The sequence below is a fragment of the Furipterus horrens genome, unplaced genomic scaffold, assembly GCF_987537825.1.
Source record: "Furipterus horrens unplaced genomic scaffold, mFurHor1.1.pri manual_scaffold_2, whole genome shotgun sequence".
NCBI classification, from domain to species: domain Eukaryota; kingdom Metazoa; phylum Chordata; class Mammalia; order Chiroptera; family Furipteridae; genus Furipterus; species Furipterus horrens.
Window position 1 is genome coordinate 43,002,963 of NW_028327172.1, and position 17,191 is coordinate 43,020,153.

A 17,191-nucleotide genomic window follows, 5' to 3' on the forward strand; every position below is an offset into this window, starting at 1 on the left:
AAAATTCATTTATATGGGAAAATGATAAATCCAGGAATCATTAATCCAGGCCTAAGTGACAGAAGAGAAATCTATCCTTTAAACGCGGTGGAGTGGTATAAAATTAGAGGTTACTAGGGACACCAGAAAAGGCAGGAATAGATGCTATTGTTAGAAGCAAAAAACCAGTGAAGTTTCTTGTACATGAGAGGGGAATAATATATAGGGTTTTTGAGAGAAATTTATTCATGTGTGGGTATAGAACTGAAAATACAGGCTCTAACTTGGGTAAAGCCATAGGAGTTTGCTGTGATTATAGTGAAGTGATGGGTAAATGACTGAACTTGACAGACATAATGAAACTAGAAAAATTAAGTAAGGAACCATTGTTTCAAAGATTCTATGGGTCTTAAAACATAGTACACTAGAGAGTGGAAAAGTCATAAATGATAGCCAGGTTCCCTGTCTGCTGAATGAAAAGAAAATATATTGACAAAAAAGAAAATGCCTAGAAGTTCCTTGTTTAGAGCTGGCACTGAGCGTAGTCACTTTTGTGGCAATTACTTGAAATTCCTGTACCCAGGTCATTGGCTTAGGAGTGAAAAGCCAGGGCTTTGGGATTTAATGAACAAATATCAAATTACATGCCCCTTGACTTGCAAAGTACAATTAAAAACTTCCTCATTTACCTTGACCTGTGTGGCTCAGTTGGTTGAACATTGTCCCACAAAGCGAAAGGCTGCTGGTTTGATTTTTGGTCAGGGCACATGCCTGGGCTGCAGTTTTGCTTCCCACGGTGCACATAAGGCAAATAGATCAGTCTTTCTCTCACATATTGATGTTTCTCTCCCTCTCTTTTAAACTCCTTCCCCTGTTCTCTAAAAATAAGTAAAATATTTAAAAACTTTTCTTCATTTGTAAAATGGAATAATGAGTCCAACTTCACAACTATGAGGGCTGTCCAGAAAGTATCCAGCCATACAAGAGGAAAAATAGAGACATTTATTGAAGAAGATACATTGTACACAGGACAATGACACTTCAGTCCCCTTCAAAGTAGGCACCTTGGGACCTTACACCATTCTCCCAGGGTCTCTTCCACTGTTCAAAACATTCTGCAAAATCCTTTGTTGGAATGGCTGGCCCATCATATTTTCCTGAATCTCATTGACAGTCTGAAATATCTTCCCTTTCAAAGGTGATTTTAGTTTCAGGAAAAGTCAGAAGTTGCAGGATGCCACATCTGGGATGTAGCAGGGCTGAGTCACCTGGATGATTTGATGTTTCACCAAAAAACTCTGCATGAGATGTGATACATGAGTGGGTGCATTGTCATGATAAAGTTGCTAATCACCAGTTGCCCACAGCTGCGGCTGTTTTAGTCATATTGCATCTCTCAACCAAGGAAGAACCTTGAGGTAGTACTCTTTACTGATTGTTTGGCATAGAAGGGCATACTCATGATGCGCAGCACTGTCCCAACTGAAAAAGACAGTTAATATGGGCTTGATCTTGCTGCGGCTTTGAAACTTTTGTGCCACATTTTTAATTGCACTGCACTCATTGCATTGTCCCCAAAAGCCTTCTGAATTATTGAAATAGTTTCTACAGTGTAATGTTTAAGCTTAATGCCAAATTTGGTGCAGATTTTTTGCTCAACTTTCTTAGTCATTTTGAATGCAACAACCACACAGTACACATCCTCACTCAACAGAGTCTACCGCCCCTACTGACTAGTACAGTGAAGTCGTCATTATTCATGCATGTGCATTCTAGTCCACTCTCCTTGGCAGCCCTCTCTCTCTTCTTTCCATTTTTTTTCCCCTAGAACATAGCTGGAAAAATTTCTGCACTTGAATTTGCTCTAAAACCCTGTCAGACTTAACCTGGCTGAATGAGGTAAATCTTTTTCTTTTCTTTTTTTTTCCAATTTCTCTGCATTCTTTCTTTAGACAGCTCATAGTTTTAAACAATTATTTTCTAGGTATTATACATTTAAATTTATCTTTCATTACAATTTATGCTTCCAAACCTATTTCAGTACTTAATAGAGAGACATTGTTTATTATTTTTCTTTTTAATGGACATTTATTTTAAGAAAGAAATGGGGGAAAAAAGGTGTTAATTGTAAGTATTTACCCAAGTCATAGAAAGAAGGCAAGTTAAAATTATGGCAAAATATTTACCCATTTTACCCATTTATAAATATCTCTAGAGACAAAGAGAAGCTTAATAAAGTGTCTACTTGATAAAACGTCTGCTTCCTAGGACTTAGTCTTCTTATCTAAAAATGAGGTAACTGGATGAGTTGAACTCTAAGACATAACCCACCATATCAAACTAAAACATTTATGCAGAAAAAGGCCTGGGAGCATATTTGTAGAAACACCTGACAAAGGAGATGAGGTCAGGGGATGAAGAAAAGGAGAGCAGTGTCAGAGTCAAGATGCACAGGACCCAGGCCACCTGATTTCAAGGCCAGGTGAAGGGAACTGAGAATGAGAGAACATCTCACCTCCTCACAAACCAATGACTTTCTGCCGTGCCCTGGGCCAATCTGCTCACAGGAGCAGAGAGGGCAGGGCCAGAGCTGGGCATAAAAAGAGCAGGGCCAGCTGCTGCTTACACTTGCTTCTGACACAATCGTGTTCACTAGCAACCACACAAACAGCCAACATGGTGCATCTGTCTGGTGAAGAGAAGTCTACCATCACCTCCCTGTGGGGCAAGGTGAACGTGGAAGAAGTTGGTGGTGAGGCCCTGGGCAGGTTGGTATCCACGCATCAGGGGAGTGAGTGGAAGCTGGGCATGTGGAGACAACACAGTCCCCTGGGTTTCTGACAGACACTGACCCCCCGTCCTCTGTGCTGTGTTCACCCCACAGGCTGCTGGTGGTCTACCCCTGGACTCAGAGGTTCTTTGACTCCTTTGGGGACCTGTCCTCTGCTTCTGCTGTGTTTGGCAACGCTAAGGTGAAGGCCCATGGCAAGAAAGTGCTTGACTCCTTCAGCCAGGGTCTGCAGCAGCTCGACAACCTCAAGGGCACCTTTGCTAAGCTGAGTGAGCTGCATTGTGACAAGCTGCACGTGGATCCTGAGAACTTCAGGGTGAGTCTAGGAGATGTCCCACTTTTGTTTTCACTTTCTAGTCTTCCACTCTGGTTCTTTTAACTACCTGTTCTTCCTCCAGATTCCTTTTTGCTTTACTGTTTCTCAGTATTTAATGCTTTTCAAAATACATATAATTTTATATTTTTCTTCAACATCATATTTCTTTCTGTCTCATCTACTTGCTTTTTAAGATCAAGCTGTTTCTTTAATGTCTTATTTTTTTACTCTTTCCCCACCCCAGTTTCTTTTCCCCTGAACAGTTTCCAAATTACATATACTAACTTCCACTTGTTACCTCTGCACTTGGAAAATCCTCCACATGAGGTTTTAAAGGATGATTCAAAGTGGAGATATGTCTAAATAATTTCAAAATTAAAAAGTAATTCAAACTTTAGAGTCAATACTCAGTGGGAAAAAAAGTGAATGTCTGAAGTAGGAAGTAGGGCAGCAGTAGTTGCTGAAAGAGAGCTCATCATCTCACTCGTTGGCAGCCGTCCGTCTCGAGAGACGATGGTGTAGCTTCTAAAGAGTCTATCTGCACCGCCGAGAATGGCTGTGCAGTCCGACTCGGGAGTGACATGGTATCTGTCTCCTCCCGTGTTGAATCGACATCTTGCGATGACGCTGAAGCTACAGAGCCTGGGCAGGGTGATATGGAGGGTCTGCTGTTGCCCATGCAGCAGACCCCCCCTCTCTTCGCAGCTGAAGGGTCCAAGGGAAAGACGGAGTCAATACAGCTTGGCTTCAGGTGCGCCGCAGGAGTTGCCGGTGTTGACTACAACGTCAAACCGCCTTAGGGACTCATCTCACTAATTCATCAATTATTAGTATATATATTTATAAGAAAATATATAAACATCTAGTACATATATGCATTTCTATATAATATAAACATATAAATATTTGCTAATGTATGCTGTCAGGGATAGCCTAAGAATCAATTTTGGCTCAAGTATAGGCAGGAAAAAATGATTATTGGCCCACTTTCCTCGAAGCCAGGCTGTTAATCATGTGTATGTATGTCTGTCTACCTGTTCCCCGCAGCTCCTGGGCAATGTGCTGGTGATTGTGCTGGCTCGGAACTTTGGCAAGGATTTCAGCCCCCAGGTGCAGGCTGCCTATCAGAAGGTGGTGGCTGGTGTGGCCACTGCCCTGGCTCACAAATACCACTGAAACCCTGGCCTGTTTCCTGTGACCGTTGGAAGACCCTATTTCTCTAGACTCCATCTTCTGAACTTGGGAACATAATACTCACCCTCAAGGGTATGGCTTCGGCCTAATAAAAGAATTTCAGCTCAACTTTTTGATTTATTTCATTTATTTTATTATTATTTTTCCCTCTGGGAGAATGAGAATGTCCCTGAGGATCTGCCCATAGGGAGTTCTTGTGTCTTGTACAAGGAAGTCAATGGAATTGAGAAAAGCAAGGGAATATTAGGTAAACTTGACAGACTAGGGTAAAGGAAAGAAACTTCTGTCCTAGAGGTGTGTGTGTGTGTGTGTGTGTGTGTGTGTGTGTGTGTGTGTGTGTAGCGTTCAGTGTTCAGTGGGGCTGGAATCAAAGACATCCTATAGTATTTCTTTACAGGATAGGTGTAAGGTCATGATGGTGAAGATGACAGTGAACCTAAGAAGCTTTCCAACCTTTGAATGATTTGTATTTAAGCCTGAGGCTGTGAACATAACTACAGTTATCACTATTTATACTTTTTTATTTTTGTCTGGGATGTCTGAGCTTTTGATGTCTTATTACAACTCTCAGACTTGTCCTTACAGCATTATGGGTAATAAAAGGAAAAGTCCATTTCACACTTTAATCATATGAAGTAGCAACAGAGAAAAAGCAGCTACTTCTGTCCTGAAACCACGCTGATGGTAGCTGTAGCCAATTGCAATACAAAAGAGTGGCCCATAGGTCATCCATGGCCAGAGAAAACTTAAGTAACACAACAGAAACACTTAGGGGAACAATTTCTGAGAACAGGAAAGAGTAGAGACAGTCTTTAAGTAGGGTTAATTTCTTTTGATCCAGATAGCACAACTTATAACCTTGACATGGCATTTTACAGAAAAATATAAATGTATTGTATACTCTTAGTTAGGTCTGTGAATTTTCCATGACACCGAATTCTTGAAAAGCACATGTCCAAACATTCTCTAGAAGACCTCTTTATACATATATATGCCTGACCTCTGATATCAAGGATGTGAAACAGGGTTTTGAGAACAATCTGAATATGAAACAATGATAAAGCTAAGGAAGGTTTAAACATAATAAAGTGGAACTCAAAGTCTAAAGGTCAAAACACATGGTGTTTTCTTGTTTTTGTTAACATTTAAAACACTTAAGACACCTATTTTCCCAGAAGTCAACATGTGGATTCTTTTCCCACTAAGATCCTCTTTGCTTCAGGGTTTTAGAAAAGGATGAATATAAATAAAAAATATTCAAATTCTATACTTTTACACCTATAATCTTTTATGGGCAATCTTTTATGGGCATTTAATTCTGACCTAACCTTCAGATAGGGAGACAAGAACCAAATCTTTCCTACATAGTTGAAAATAATCTGCGTGAACTTGTTCACAAGTACTACCTGTGGCAGGTAAAAGGGGTGAGGAATTTTTATTTCTCTATCACTAATAGAGTCAGTATTTGGGACATGGGGGAATGGAAACCGGATTTTATTAACTTACTTGGAACAACTAAAATAATAAAGTCCTTTTCTCTGGTTTACCCTCCTAAAGTTGTTTTTGTAATTGGAGTTTCAGAGTATTAGATGCAAGGGGGTAGAATTTCTGTTACATATTTGTTGCCAGTGATGGCGAAGGACAGAGAAAGGTGATTCTAGACATCAGGGCAGCTGAATTAGAAGAGTCTACAGTAAGAGAAACATGGAAAGTGGGGGGGAAAAGTATGGCCCTTTTCTTACAGGAAGGAAGTGAAAATTCAGGAAGAGGGAAAGAAGGAGGAAGTAGAGATGATGAAAATTAGGGAAAATAACTAGCAGGGCCTTCAGGGAACTGGAAGATCCTATGCTGAGCTGAGAAATTCTTGCTGCTTTTGATCTTTTCATTACATTTTTAATGCAAGGAGCAGAACTCTACACTTCAGAATTCTTTTTTAGCCTGAGACGTTAACAGAATTTATTACATGAGGCAAAGAAGCTCCAAAGAGGGTAGGGGGTGGGGCAGGGCATGGGCATTAGAAAATTGTAGAGATAAAAGAGTAAGTTTTAATAAAAGAAAGTTTAAACAAACAAAAAATACAGAGAAAGTGGAACTGTGGGTGATGAGTTTGATCAGAAAAATGATTATACACACAGCATTCTTAGTGGCCTAAGGAAAAATTAATAACATGATCCAAGGCTGGTATTCATTTCCACTTTCCTACTTCTTCTTTTAAGTCACAGAGAAGCTGTCTGTTCTCTCTGACACTTGCTCAGACCATTCCAGGGTGGAACAAATTAGAAGTTCCTGGTTAGCTTTAAAAACATTACTTCCTTCAAGTCACTAACAAATTTGGGTTGTAATTGATTCTTCATTTATTTTTATTTCTCACAACATTGAGAGATCTCTGTGTTTCCATCTGTAAATCCCCAAATCTAATAAGGCAACTATTTCACAGGACACTCAATTCATATTCCTTCTAGTTTTTAGTCATTATTTCTTTGGTTATGTGACTAAATTAAGAAACAAATGAATTAGCAGATATTTTCTTACCAGAAGGATTTAATCCAAACAAAGAAAAGGAAGATATACTTAGAACTGGCAAATATTTCATCCATGCTGTTCCTGTAAATATTTTGTGTATTCTAAAGACACAGGAGGAGATCCATCCATATACTCTTAAGTTGAACTACAGTGGGCACATCTCTTCCACTTCCTGAACCTTGAATTCTTCATCTGTGGAATAAGAAAATTGAGGAAGCAATCTCTAAGTGATTCTAAAAATTATATAAGTAGATTTTCCAAGGAGGTTGATTCTAAGTAGCAATTTGTACTGCTGAATGGGACCTAGAAATACCTAGAGAGAGGGCTGAGAGACTGAAGTCAGAGACTGAAGCCAGTGCCAGAACTGCCAAGGACAGGTATGACTGTCATCATTCAGTCTTCACCCTGCAGAACCACACCCTGTCAGGGGCCAATCTGCTCATAGGTGCAGGGAGGGCAGGGCCAGAGCTGGGCATAAAAAGAGCAGGGCCAGCTGCTGCTTACACTTGCTTCTGACACAATCGTGTTCACTAGCAACCACACAAACAGCCAACATGGTGCATCTGTCTGGTGAAGAGAAGTCTACCATCACCTCCCTGTGGGGCAAGGTGAACGTGGAAGAAGTTGGTGGTGAGGCCCTGGGCAGGTTGGTATCCACGCATCAGGGGAGTGAGTGGAAGCTGGGCATGTGGAGACAACACAGTCCCCTGGGTTTCTGACAGACACTGACCCCCCGTCCTCTGTGCTGTGTTCACCCCACAGGCTGCTGGTGGTCTACCCCTGGACTCAGAGGTTCTTTGACTCCTTTGGGGACCTGTCCTCTGCTTCTGCTGTGTTTGGCAACGCTAAGGTGAAGGCCCATGGCAAGAAAGTGCTTGACTCCTTCAGCCAGGGTCTGCAGCAGCTCGACAACCTCAAGGGCACCTTTGCTAAGCTGAGTGAGCTGCATTGTGACAAGCTGCACGTGGATCCTGAGAACTTCAGGGTGAGTTTCTGGAACACTCAATGTTCTTCTTCCTTTTCATGGTCAAGCCCATGTCATGGGGAGAGGGCATAAATGTCAGGATGTAGTTTAGAATGAGAAACAGGCACTCTTGTTGCTTCTCTAAGGACTTCGCAGGACCATTTAGGTTTTTTTTTCTCTCTGCTCACAGCCATTGTTTTTTCGTATACATTCTTGTTTCTTTTTTTCTTTTTGTTTTCTGAAATGCCTTCTCTTTATTTTTAAATAAAATTTTTGAGTGTTTAATTTAAAAATGTATTGTTTAAGTCTATTTAAAATTATCTACTACTTTTCTTCCTCTATCTGTTCTTTTTAAATATGTTACTGCTTCTTTCCATGGTTCTAAAGAATAATAGTGATAACTTCAGTTCTGGGATAAGGGAGGAACATTAAAATTTCAGGGTGATGTGGGTAGATTTGCATCAAAAGTAACATAAAAAACCCAGCTCTCTTTCTGCTTATATTCAAAGATCACACCTTGCGATGAGGCTGGAATATTCTGAATCCAAGCTGAGCCCATCTTCTAACTACGACAGTGTCTCTTGTCTCTTCCCCACAGCTCCTGGGCAATGTGCTGGTGATTGTGCTGGCTCGGAACTTTGGCAAGGATTTCAGCCCCCAGGTGCAGGCTGCCTACCAGAAGGTGGTGGCTGGTGTGGCCACTGCCCTGGCTCACAAATACCACTGAGCTCCTTTTCCTGCTTTCCAGGAAAGGTGCCTTTCACCCCAGAGCCCAACAACTGCACATGGGAATTTCATGAAGAGATCAGAGAATCTGGTTTCTGCTTAATAAAAAGCATTCATTTTCATTGCACTGGTGTTTTAAATTATTTCTGCGCCTCTCACTCTGATGGCACATGGGAGAGCAAGGCGTTTAAAACATAAAGAAATGAGGGCTAAGTCAGACCTCAGGAAAATATGTCTGTATCTTAGACTCCATGAAAAGAGAGGTTGTAAATAGTTAACATGTGGGAAACAGACCCTGGTACATATTCTTTGTTTCCTGCAGAAAAAGATTCAAGTTGAAGCTGGATTTGGGGGTTAGAATTTTGCTATGTTTTATTTATATCAATTATTATATTTAGCCTATCTTATAAATGTCTTCTCCATCTTCAGCTCTTCAGAACCATACAGCCCTAAACCCATTCATTTCTTCCGCCTAAAGACACCCCTTTCCTCTAAGGTTTTTCTTACATGCTCTGCTGTCCCCATTGCTCCTCCTCCTATCACTCTTGTGCCAGTTCCCTCCATTATCTCAAGGAGATATGCTTGAAGGACAGAAAGCAGGGGAGGTCCTTTCACCACCTCTTCTCTGGAGCCTTTCACAGTCTGTATTTGGAAGGAGGGTGCTGCCAATATTATGATAAAGATAGAACTGAGGGGCTTTGGCGGTTAGATAGTCACTGCTGTCTTGAAATCCTGACATGGGCTCACACCAAAGGAATCCCGTTCTTCTCGGGATGCTTTTGCATTCATATCCTGAACATGACTGGAGTTCTCTTCTATTTCTTATCTTACCTCTGATGGCTTCTCTGCCTGTGTAGTTATTAGCATGGTTTACCAGCAATAGCACATCCTAACGTTACTTCCGCATTCAATAGCCACTTGGGTGGATGCTGGATTCTAGAAATAAAATAGGAATTTGAAATGGCTGTTTTCTCTTCCTGTACTCCAATTCTAAATCTGCTTAGAAAGATATTGAGAGGAAGACATCTAATAAGTGACTGTGAATGAGTGTATACAAGATTTTATGAAACCAGGAGTGAAGCCCTTAATATAAAATAAATGATAAGGATAAGTAGATATTTTTTTTCCAGACAAAGAAAAAGAAAAAAAAGGAGAATGGTATATACCAAATCACTGACAATTACAGTAATGTGTTTGGTATTCTGAGAATTTCAAGTATGAAGCAAAGACTATTGAAGCAAAACTGACTCCAAGATGATAGGCTAGAATAAGATAGGGTAAGATAAGATAAAATATGGATATGAATATGAATTTATGTAAATTACAGATGTCAGTGTTAAAATAAAAATTATGTTATTTAAAAAAACTAGAAGAAAAATGTGAGAGGATATATAATCTTAGGGATAAAAGAGTGCTTTGAATTATCAACACAAAATAGAAACTCAAAGGAAGAGATAGATTTGTTTGACAATAAAAATCATTTTTAAAACTCTTTCTGTTAAAATAAAATCCCTTAAAAAAAGTAACAGGTAAATTGCAAAAAAAATAAATTTATTTTATGTGTGACAGAAAAATGATTAGCAATCCAATTTGCAAATTTCTCATTCACAAAAAAAAAAGCAGAGAAAACTTAATTTATTTTTTCCTTATTTTTGTCTTTATTTTTATTGCTGACATTATTACAGATGTCCCCCTTCCCCCCTGCTTTGGCCCCCTCCTCTCAGCCTCCACTGTCTCCTCTGGCCATGACCATACTGTTGTCCTTGTCCAGGGTTTATACATATATTTTCTTTGGCTAATCCTTCCTTAACTTTCTTTCAGAGAAAACTTTAAAAAATGCATACAAGTATACTAAATAAATGATAATTGTTAGAAAGCTTTAAAAATTTTAACTCCAGCTGTCACTTCAAAATGTATTATTTTTTAAGGGATACCTATTCTGACTTACATTATTGTCTCATGTACAATGCTCCACATTGTGAAAAATGATAGAGGGGCAATCAGTCACTCTCATACATTGCTGCTGGGATTCCAAAATGCATTGGCATTTCCTCAGTACATGCAACACATGCTCTTAGCTCTTTTTTACCAAACAACTTCAATTCTAGAACTTTATCATAAAGAATAATATACATCAGCACTACTTAAAAAAACTAACAATGAAGAGTATAAAACAAAATTAACATGAATTTTATGGAAAATTTTTAAAAGAAAAATATATTTATTAAAATATATTTTACTTAAGGACATATAAAATATGTTCGTAAAATAGGTTAGAAACCACATATATCACACAAACACATGTATATTTCTATATATGATATATACATGTATATTAGACACATAAATACATACATGAGTAGTCACTTATTAAGCTAACATATATTATATTGATATTAGGAAAAGACACTTAAATACATTATTAATAGATAAAATTTTTTTGAAAGGTGAGTATTATTAAGCTTTGTCAGGCACTCTGAGAAAACTAAAAATCTTAAATCCTTACAACTTACACAAATAAAGTTTTTTCTGTAGCTTATTTCGATATCTGTAGCTGTAAATTGTTTAAGACTTTGTACTATCAGTCTTATCAGTGCCTTACCCAGGCTGAAGGTACAACTCTTATTGAATTATGCCTTTCTTATAGTAGAGAAAAAAGAATAAGGCAACTACAAAAACACACACTGGCTCTAATAGCTTATGCTAGTATGTTGCTTATGTCACATGGTGTCATACTTCTCTTGCTACAGCAAGTCACCAGGTCAGTGAAGTGCAGAAGTATAATTTTTCTTTAGGAAGCATTCTAATACACAAGGCAATAGTGTGTAATCTTCTTGCAGCAAGGGAAAACAGTTTTAAACAAGAACAAAGTAGAACATAATAAGATTGATAGGTATTTTATTTACTTTATAATTTCTACATTTTCTAAATTGCATATAACCTACATGTGTTCATGTTATGACAGAAATAAATGATCCATACAACTTTAATATTTTTATTCTTTTTACCATAAAAATGGGCTCTTGAAATAATTTATACAAGATATGATATATACCAGCATTTAGGCTCTGTAGTGTGATGAAGAGGAGGAACACATGACCAGATCCTGGGAGGAGGGAGGGGCAGAGACTCATTAGGAACTGGATATGGAATAGCAACAGTGAGTGAGAATGTGAAATAAATAGAGCACTTTTAGATTCTTGCTTGGGGATGACAACCACTTATAGGATAGGAAATTTTTAAAAATGTGTTTGGTGAAAAATATATGAGATTATGACTTTTGGATGTGATGAACCCGAGAAGCCTACAGAATGCTAGCTCACAGAAAAGAAGATGTGGGGACTATCAGTGTGTAGGTGGTAAATGGAAACAGATAAGTGAGCCTGAAAAGAAAGATTTAAAAAAGACCATAAATAGTGCTTCTTTTGGAATCACATTAAAGAAAAGATTGTCAATAATAGACTTGATAAAATAATAAAAAATGTGATTGTGACTTCTGGCCAAATTGAGGCATAGACAGACACACTGCATCTCCCTCCACAACTAATAAGAAATACAACTACCTCAAAACTAGAAACAACCAGAAGTTCCAGAAAATTAAATTGCATAGAAGTCCAGCAAACAAAGATATAAAGAATAAATACTCATCCAGACAAGTAGGAGGGGCAGAACCGGGGTGGAGAGGCTATGGTGTGGTGGTAGCAGCACTGGCAACAGCAGCAGTGGTAGCGGCAGTCCGGCCTGCAGAAAGTGCAGTCACACATTTTTTAAAGTCAGGAGGCACACCTGGGGAGTCTTCCCAGTTCCTTGCCGGAAATTGCAGCTCATGGTTCCAGCACCCAGGAAAATCAAGCCTCATTGCTTCTGACTGGAGACCAGTGGGGGTTAGGGAGGAGGCAGAAACCACCAGTGTTAGCAGAATCCGCTTGTTTAAAGGGCCCCCACGGTCCTAGAACATCCACAGATCCATCCACTCTGGGAACGATGGCCAGGGCAGCAGCTAGAGGAGCGCCAGTCTGGTGCGGAAGTGGGAGAGGTGCCTGGAAAAGGGGCGAGTACAATGCTACAACGTGGTGAAACAGGTCGCCCTGTACTGACGAATCCCTAAGGCTCTGCCCCTTATGACATAACAGAAGTGACAGCTCTACCTGGGACATGGAGGCAAACAAACACAGGAGCCTGTCAGAATGAGGAGACAGAGAAGTATGGCCCAAAAGGGGAAACAGATCAAGGTTCCAGTAGGAGAACTAAGTGATGAGGATATAGACAACCCAACAGACACAGAATTCAAAACACTGTTAATAAAGATGCTCACAGGTTTGACAGATTTGCTTGAGTATGGCAAACACGTAAGAGAAGAAGTGAAGGCTATGCTAAGTGAAATGAAGAAAAATCCATACAAAACCAATGGTGAAGGGAAGGAAACTGGGGTTCAAATCAATGATTTGGAACATAACAAAGAAAAAAACAGTCAACTAGTGCAGAATGAGGAAGCAAGAATTGAAAAAATATGAGGAAAATTTCCCAAATTTTGCTAAGGAGATGGACATAAAGGTCCGGGAAGCACGGAGGGTCCCAGGCGAGCTGGACCCAGAGGGAATCACACCAGGATGCATCATGACTGAGATGCCAAAGGTGAAAGATAAAGAGAGAGTCCTGGGGGCAGCAAGAGAGAGGCGGAGAGTTGTCTATAATGAGGTGCCTATAGGACTATCAGTTGATTTCTCAGAGGACACTTTGCAGGCCATAAGGGACTGGCAAGTAGTATTCAATGTGATGAAAAGCAACCTACAACCAAGATTACTATATCCAGCAAAGCTACCATTTGGAATGGAAGAACAAATGAAGTGCTTCCCAGACGAGGTGAAGCTAAAGAAGTTCATCATCACCAAGCCATTATTATATGAAATGTCAAAGGGACTTACTTAAGAAAAAGAAGATCAAAACTATGAACACTAAAATGACAACAAACTCACAACTATCAACAAATGAATCTGTCTATTGTTGATAATGGAGTGTTGAAGTCCCCTACTATGAATGTGTTGTTGTTAATATCCTTCTTGCAGTCTTCTAGTATTTTCCTTATGTATTTGGGTGCTCCTATGTTGGGTGCATGTATGTTTATCAGTGTTATATCTTCTTGATGGATTGTTCCTTTAAGTATTATGAAATGTCCTTCTTTGTCTTTTTTTATTGCCCTTGCTTTGAAATCCATTTTGTCTGATATGAGTACTGCTACCCAGGCTTTTTTTTTTCTGGTCCGGTTGCTTGGAATATTTTTTTATATCCCTTTACTTTCAGTCTGTGTAAATCTTTTGTTTTGAGATGTGTTTCTTGTAGACAGCAAATATGTGGGTCCTGTTTTCTTATCCATTCCGTTACCCTATGTCTTTTAATTGGAGCATTTAATCCATTTACATTTAAGGTTATTATTGATGTGTATTTATTCATTTCCCTTTGTACCTATATTCCTCTACTCTTTTTTCTTCTTCTTCTTTTTTCTTAGAACATTCTCTTTAGCATCTCTTGCAATGCTGGTTTGGTGGAGATTTATTCTTTTAGTCTTCCTTTGTCTGAGAAACTCCTTATTTCACCTTCTATTTTGAATGAGAGCCTTGCTGGGTTGAGTATTCTTGGTTGTAGGCCTTTGCTTTTCATTGCTTGAAATACTTTTGACCATTCCCTTCTGGCTTGTAATGTTTCTGTTGAGAAATTGGTCGATAGCCTTATCGGAACTCCCTTGTATGTTATTTGCTGTTTTTCTCTTTCTGCTTTTAGGATTCTCTCTTTGTCTTGTAATGTTGTCATTTTAATCATGATGTGCGTTGGAGTGGGTTTTGGGGGGTTCCTCTTCATTGGAACTCTCTGTGCTTCCTGAACTTGTATCACTTTTTCTCTCATCAGGTTGGGAAAATTTTCTGTCACTATTTCTCCTATCAGTTTTTCAATTCCATGCTCCTTTTCTTCTCCCTCTATTATTCCGATCATCCTGATATTATTTATTCTCATGCTATCCTGTAATTCCCTTACATCTTGTTCATTTTTTTCAATCTTTTTTCATTTTGCTGTATTGTCTGGGAATTTTTCTCTACATTATCTTCTAACTCACTAATCCGATCCTCTGCTTCGTTTAGTCTGCTTTTGATGATTATACTGTGTTTTTAAGTTCAGAGATTGAATTCTTCATTTCTTCCTGGTTTTTGTTAATAGTTTCTATGTCTTCTTTATGCTGGTGTAGTTCTCTGCAAGTTCCCTGTAATTTTCTTGGAGCTGTTGGTAACTTCCTTAGAGGTTGTCATAGTTGTTTTTAAGGTTGTCGAGTATATTGAGCTTCTTCACCACCATTGTTTTGAATTCTATGTCTGACATTTGGGCTATGTCTATTCCATCTACCTCTCTTTCTGAGGATTCCTCTTTTCTTTTCATTGAGGGGTTATTTTTTCCGTCTTACCATGTTGGATTCCTCTTGTTTGTTTTTATTTTGGGGGGGGTGGTCTGCTTTGACTTCCCACCTTTGTGGTGTGAGATTCTTTATAGGAGATCTGGGGGTTTCAGTGGTGTTGTCTCTTTGATCTCCTGAGCCTGATGTTCTTGGGTTACCCTTATGTCATTTGTTTATGCTGTCTGGTTATATTTCAGATGCTCTTTGGTAGGATCTTCCTTCTGGCTAGCTGATTGAGAGTCGCTCTATCCACCTTGTCTTGAGTTCTTGTGTGGAGATGCTGTTAAAAACATAAACACACAGCCCAGGCAGGAGACCCACACCCTCAAAAATATCCCCCACTCTCTATCCCACTATCATCAGTCAACGAGCCAGTATTAATATAAATGTAGAGAGATTAGAGTTTTTATACTATAGGAAAAATAGATAAGAGTTGTTTTTAGGGAGAAAAATATGATTTTTGAGAGAGGGGATTATAGATTAATAATAGTTGAGACTATGCAAGACAGTAGGTAATATTTACATTGTATGTTAATAACAATAGAAGAAAAGGATGGAAAAATGCAGAATACAGTAAGAAAGTGGGATTGTATAGTATTTAATTTGTATAGTAATTATATTCTATTTATTTAGAGTGAAAGGGAGGCTAAACTAGACACACAAACAAATAAACAATGATTAAAGAGGAAGGATGAGAAAGAGAGATTGTATAAAACAAATTAGAGATATAGTTGTTTTATTTTTTCTTTCCTGTCTTCTCTTCTTTTTTCCCTTTTATAAGCAAGGGGAAAAAAGAAAGAAAGAAATGTTTTTACTCAGTTCAGCTTTCATGTGTCATCTTCTTTTTCTGTGTCCCCAGCTCGTCTAATGTGGCGGGTCAGAGGTTCTTGTTCCTTGCAGCAGCAGTGTGTTCCCGCAGTGGCCAGCATGGCGTGCTCCCTTGGCACCCACTGGTGCCTGCTGAGGTGCCTTTTCATGTGCACCCCTGCATGTGCAGGGTGGCCTGACAGCTTACCTTGGGCCTGCCAAGCTGTGCTTCGGGAGCTGGTCTCCCGCCTCCCAGGGCGGGGCTCCAGACACTTTGGCACAGTGGAAGTGAGCGATTGGCGCCTACTGAAGCCTGCCAAGGTGCTTCCGCACTCGTGCGCCAGTGCACACGCAAGACTGCCCATGAGCTAGCCTCAGTCCCACCGAGCCACGCTCTGGGAGTTGGTCTCTCGCCTCTTAGGGTGGGGCCTCGGACACTTGTGCTCAGTGGAAGTGAGCATCTGTGAGTCGCTGCTGCCCGCGGTTCCTGCGCCGCACCCGCTTGGGCAGGCACGAGCAGAGCCTGAGCAAGCGGCCTGCACTCCGGCCTGGCACCCACTGGAACTGGGCAGCGGTGTCTGCGCATGGTCTTCTGCGTGTTCAGTGGGCCCTCCCTGTGCCCGTTGGGGCACTGATCTTATGTTTGTTGGGGCATGTCCTAGGGACACATGGACTCATGGCTCCATGCCCCTGGGCCAGTGAATGAGGGCATTTCCCTGTGCGTGCCCGTGCAACCCAAGGGGAGGGTTGGGAAGTGGATTGAGCGCACCTCTGAGCCCGCGCTCCTCAAGAATGTCCCACCACCCCCAAACTTTCCACCCCTCTCCGCAGTCCACAAGAAAAAAATATAAAGGTAAATTATGTTCTCACTTGCACAGCAGTATGCTGTCTCCTGTCCTTCACTGCCAATGCCACCTGGTCAAGTCCCGTCTCTGCCAGCGGGCAGAGATCCGCTCTTCTCAGATGGTTTTTTTTCAATCCAGCAGTGCCAAGGCTCGACTCCTGCCAGTGTCCAACTGCTCACTGAGATGTTCTGTCTGCAATCAGTTCAAACTACAGACAGGTCCTGGAGCCTGAAAGCGCAGCCTCCCCTCACTCCTCCGCCATCTTCTATCCATTGATTTTTTACATTTTTTGATTGTTCGGTTCTGGGTTATATTAAAATCAAGACATTTACTAAGTTCTTACAACTAAATGTGAAAAGGATTCCATGACACATATGAGGAACTGATGTTAGAGCTGAATAAGTCCTGAAATTTTGGAACAACTAATCCAATCGAAGCGGGGTTGATTGACTGAGAACACACTAGATTTATGTCCATTTCAGAACATCTTGATAATGTATTGGTGGACCTGGTAGATCTTGATGCTATAAATGACTAGGTTTAGCAGTGATAGCGACAGGATGCACACTTTAGCTATGATGACATGAATGGTGGGGGGAGGAAT

The 17,191-nt window shown here is 40.1% G+C and overlaps 2 protein-coding genes across 2 annotated transcripts; both read left to right on the forward strand.

Moving 5' to 3' along the window:
* Positions 1-2,585: 2,585 nt before the first annotated feature.
* Positions 2,586-4,388, forward strand: LOC150018334 (hemoglobin subunit beta). Its single transcript, XM_090264593.1, has 3 exons — positions 2,586-2,747; positions 2,864-3,086; positions 4,134-4,388. The coding sequence occupies exons 1-3, from the start codon at positions 2,656-2,658 to the stop codon at positions 4,260-4,262; spliced, it is 444 nt and encodes a 147-aa protein (XP_090120719.1). The 5' UTR covers positions 2,586-2,655; the 3' UTR covers positions 4,263-4,388.
* Positions 4,389-7,290: 2,902 nt separating this feature from the next.
* On the forward strand, positions 7,291-8,615 carry LOC150018335 (hemoglobin subunit beta). Its single transcript, XM_090264602.1, has 3 exons — positions 7,291-7,449; positions 7,566-7,788; positions 8,366-8,615. Exons 1-3 carry the CDS (start codon positions 7,358-7,360, stop codon positions 8,492-8,494), a joined length of 444 nt encoding a protein of 147 aa, XP_090120728.1. The 5' UTR covers positions 7,291-7,357; the 3' UTR covers positions 8,495-8,615.
* The last annotated feature ends 8,576 nt before the right edge of the window (positions 8,616-17,191 follow it).

Excerpts from the sequence above, each read along its gene's own strand:
- LOC150018334 (XM_090264593.1), top strand. The coding sequence starts at position 2,656 with ATGGTGCATCTGTCTGGTGAAGAGAAGTCTACCATCACCTCCCTGTGG. Across the intron at positions 2,748-2,863 it reads GGTGGTGAGGCCCTGGGCAG|GCTGCTGGTGGTCTACCCCT; the intron begins GTTGGTATCCAC and ends TTCACCCCACAG. Across the intron at positions 3,087-4,133 it reads TGGATCCTGAGAACTTCAGG|CTCCTGGGCAATGTGCTGGT; the intron begins GTGAGTCTAGGA and ends TGTTCCCCGCAG.
- LOC150018335 (XM_090264602.1), top strand. The coding sequence starts at position 7,358 with ATGGTGCATCTGTCTGGTGAAGAGAAGTCTACCATCACCTCCCTGTGG. Across the intron at positions 7,450-7,565 it reads GGTGGTGAGGCCCTGGGCAG|GCTGCTGGTGGTCTACCCCT; the intron begins GTTGGTATCCAC and ends TTCACCCCACAG. Across the intron at positions 7,789-8,365 it reads TGGATCCTGAGAACTTCAGG|CTCCTGGGCAATGTGCTGGT; the intron begins GTGAGTTTCTGG and ends TCTTCCCCACAG.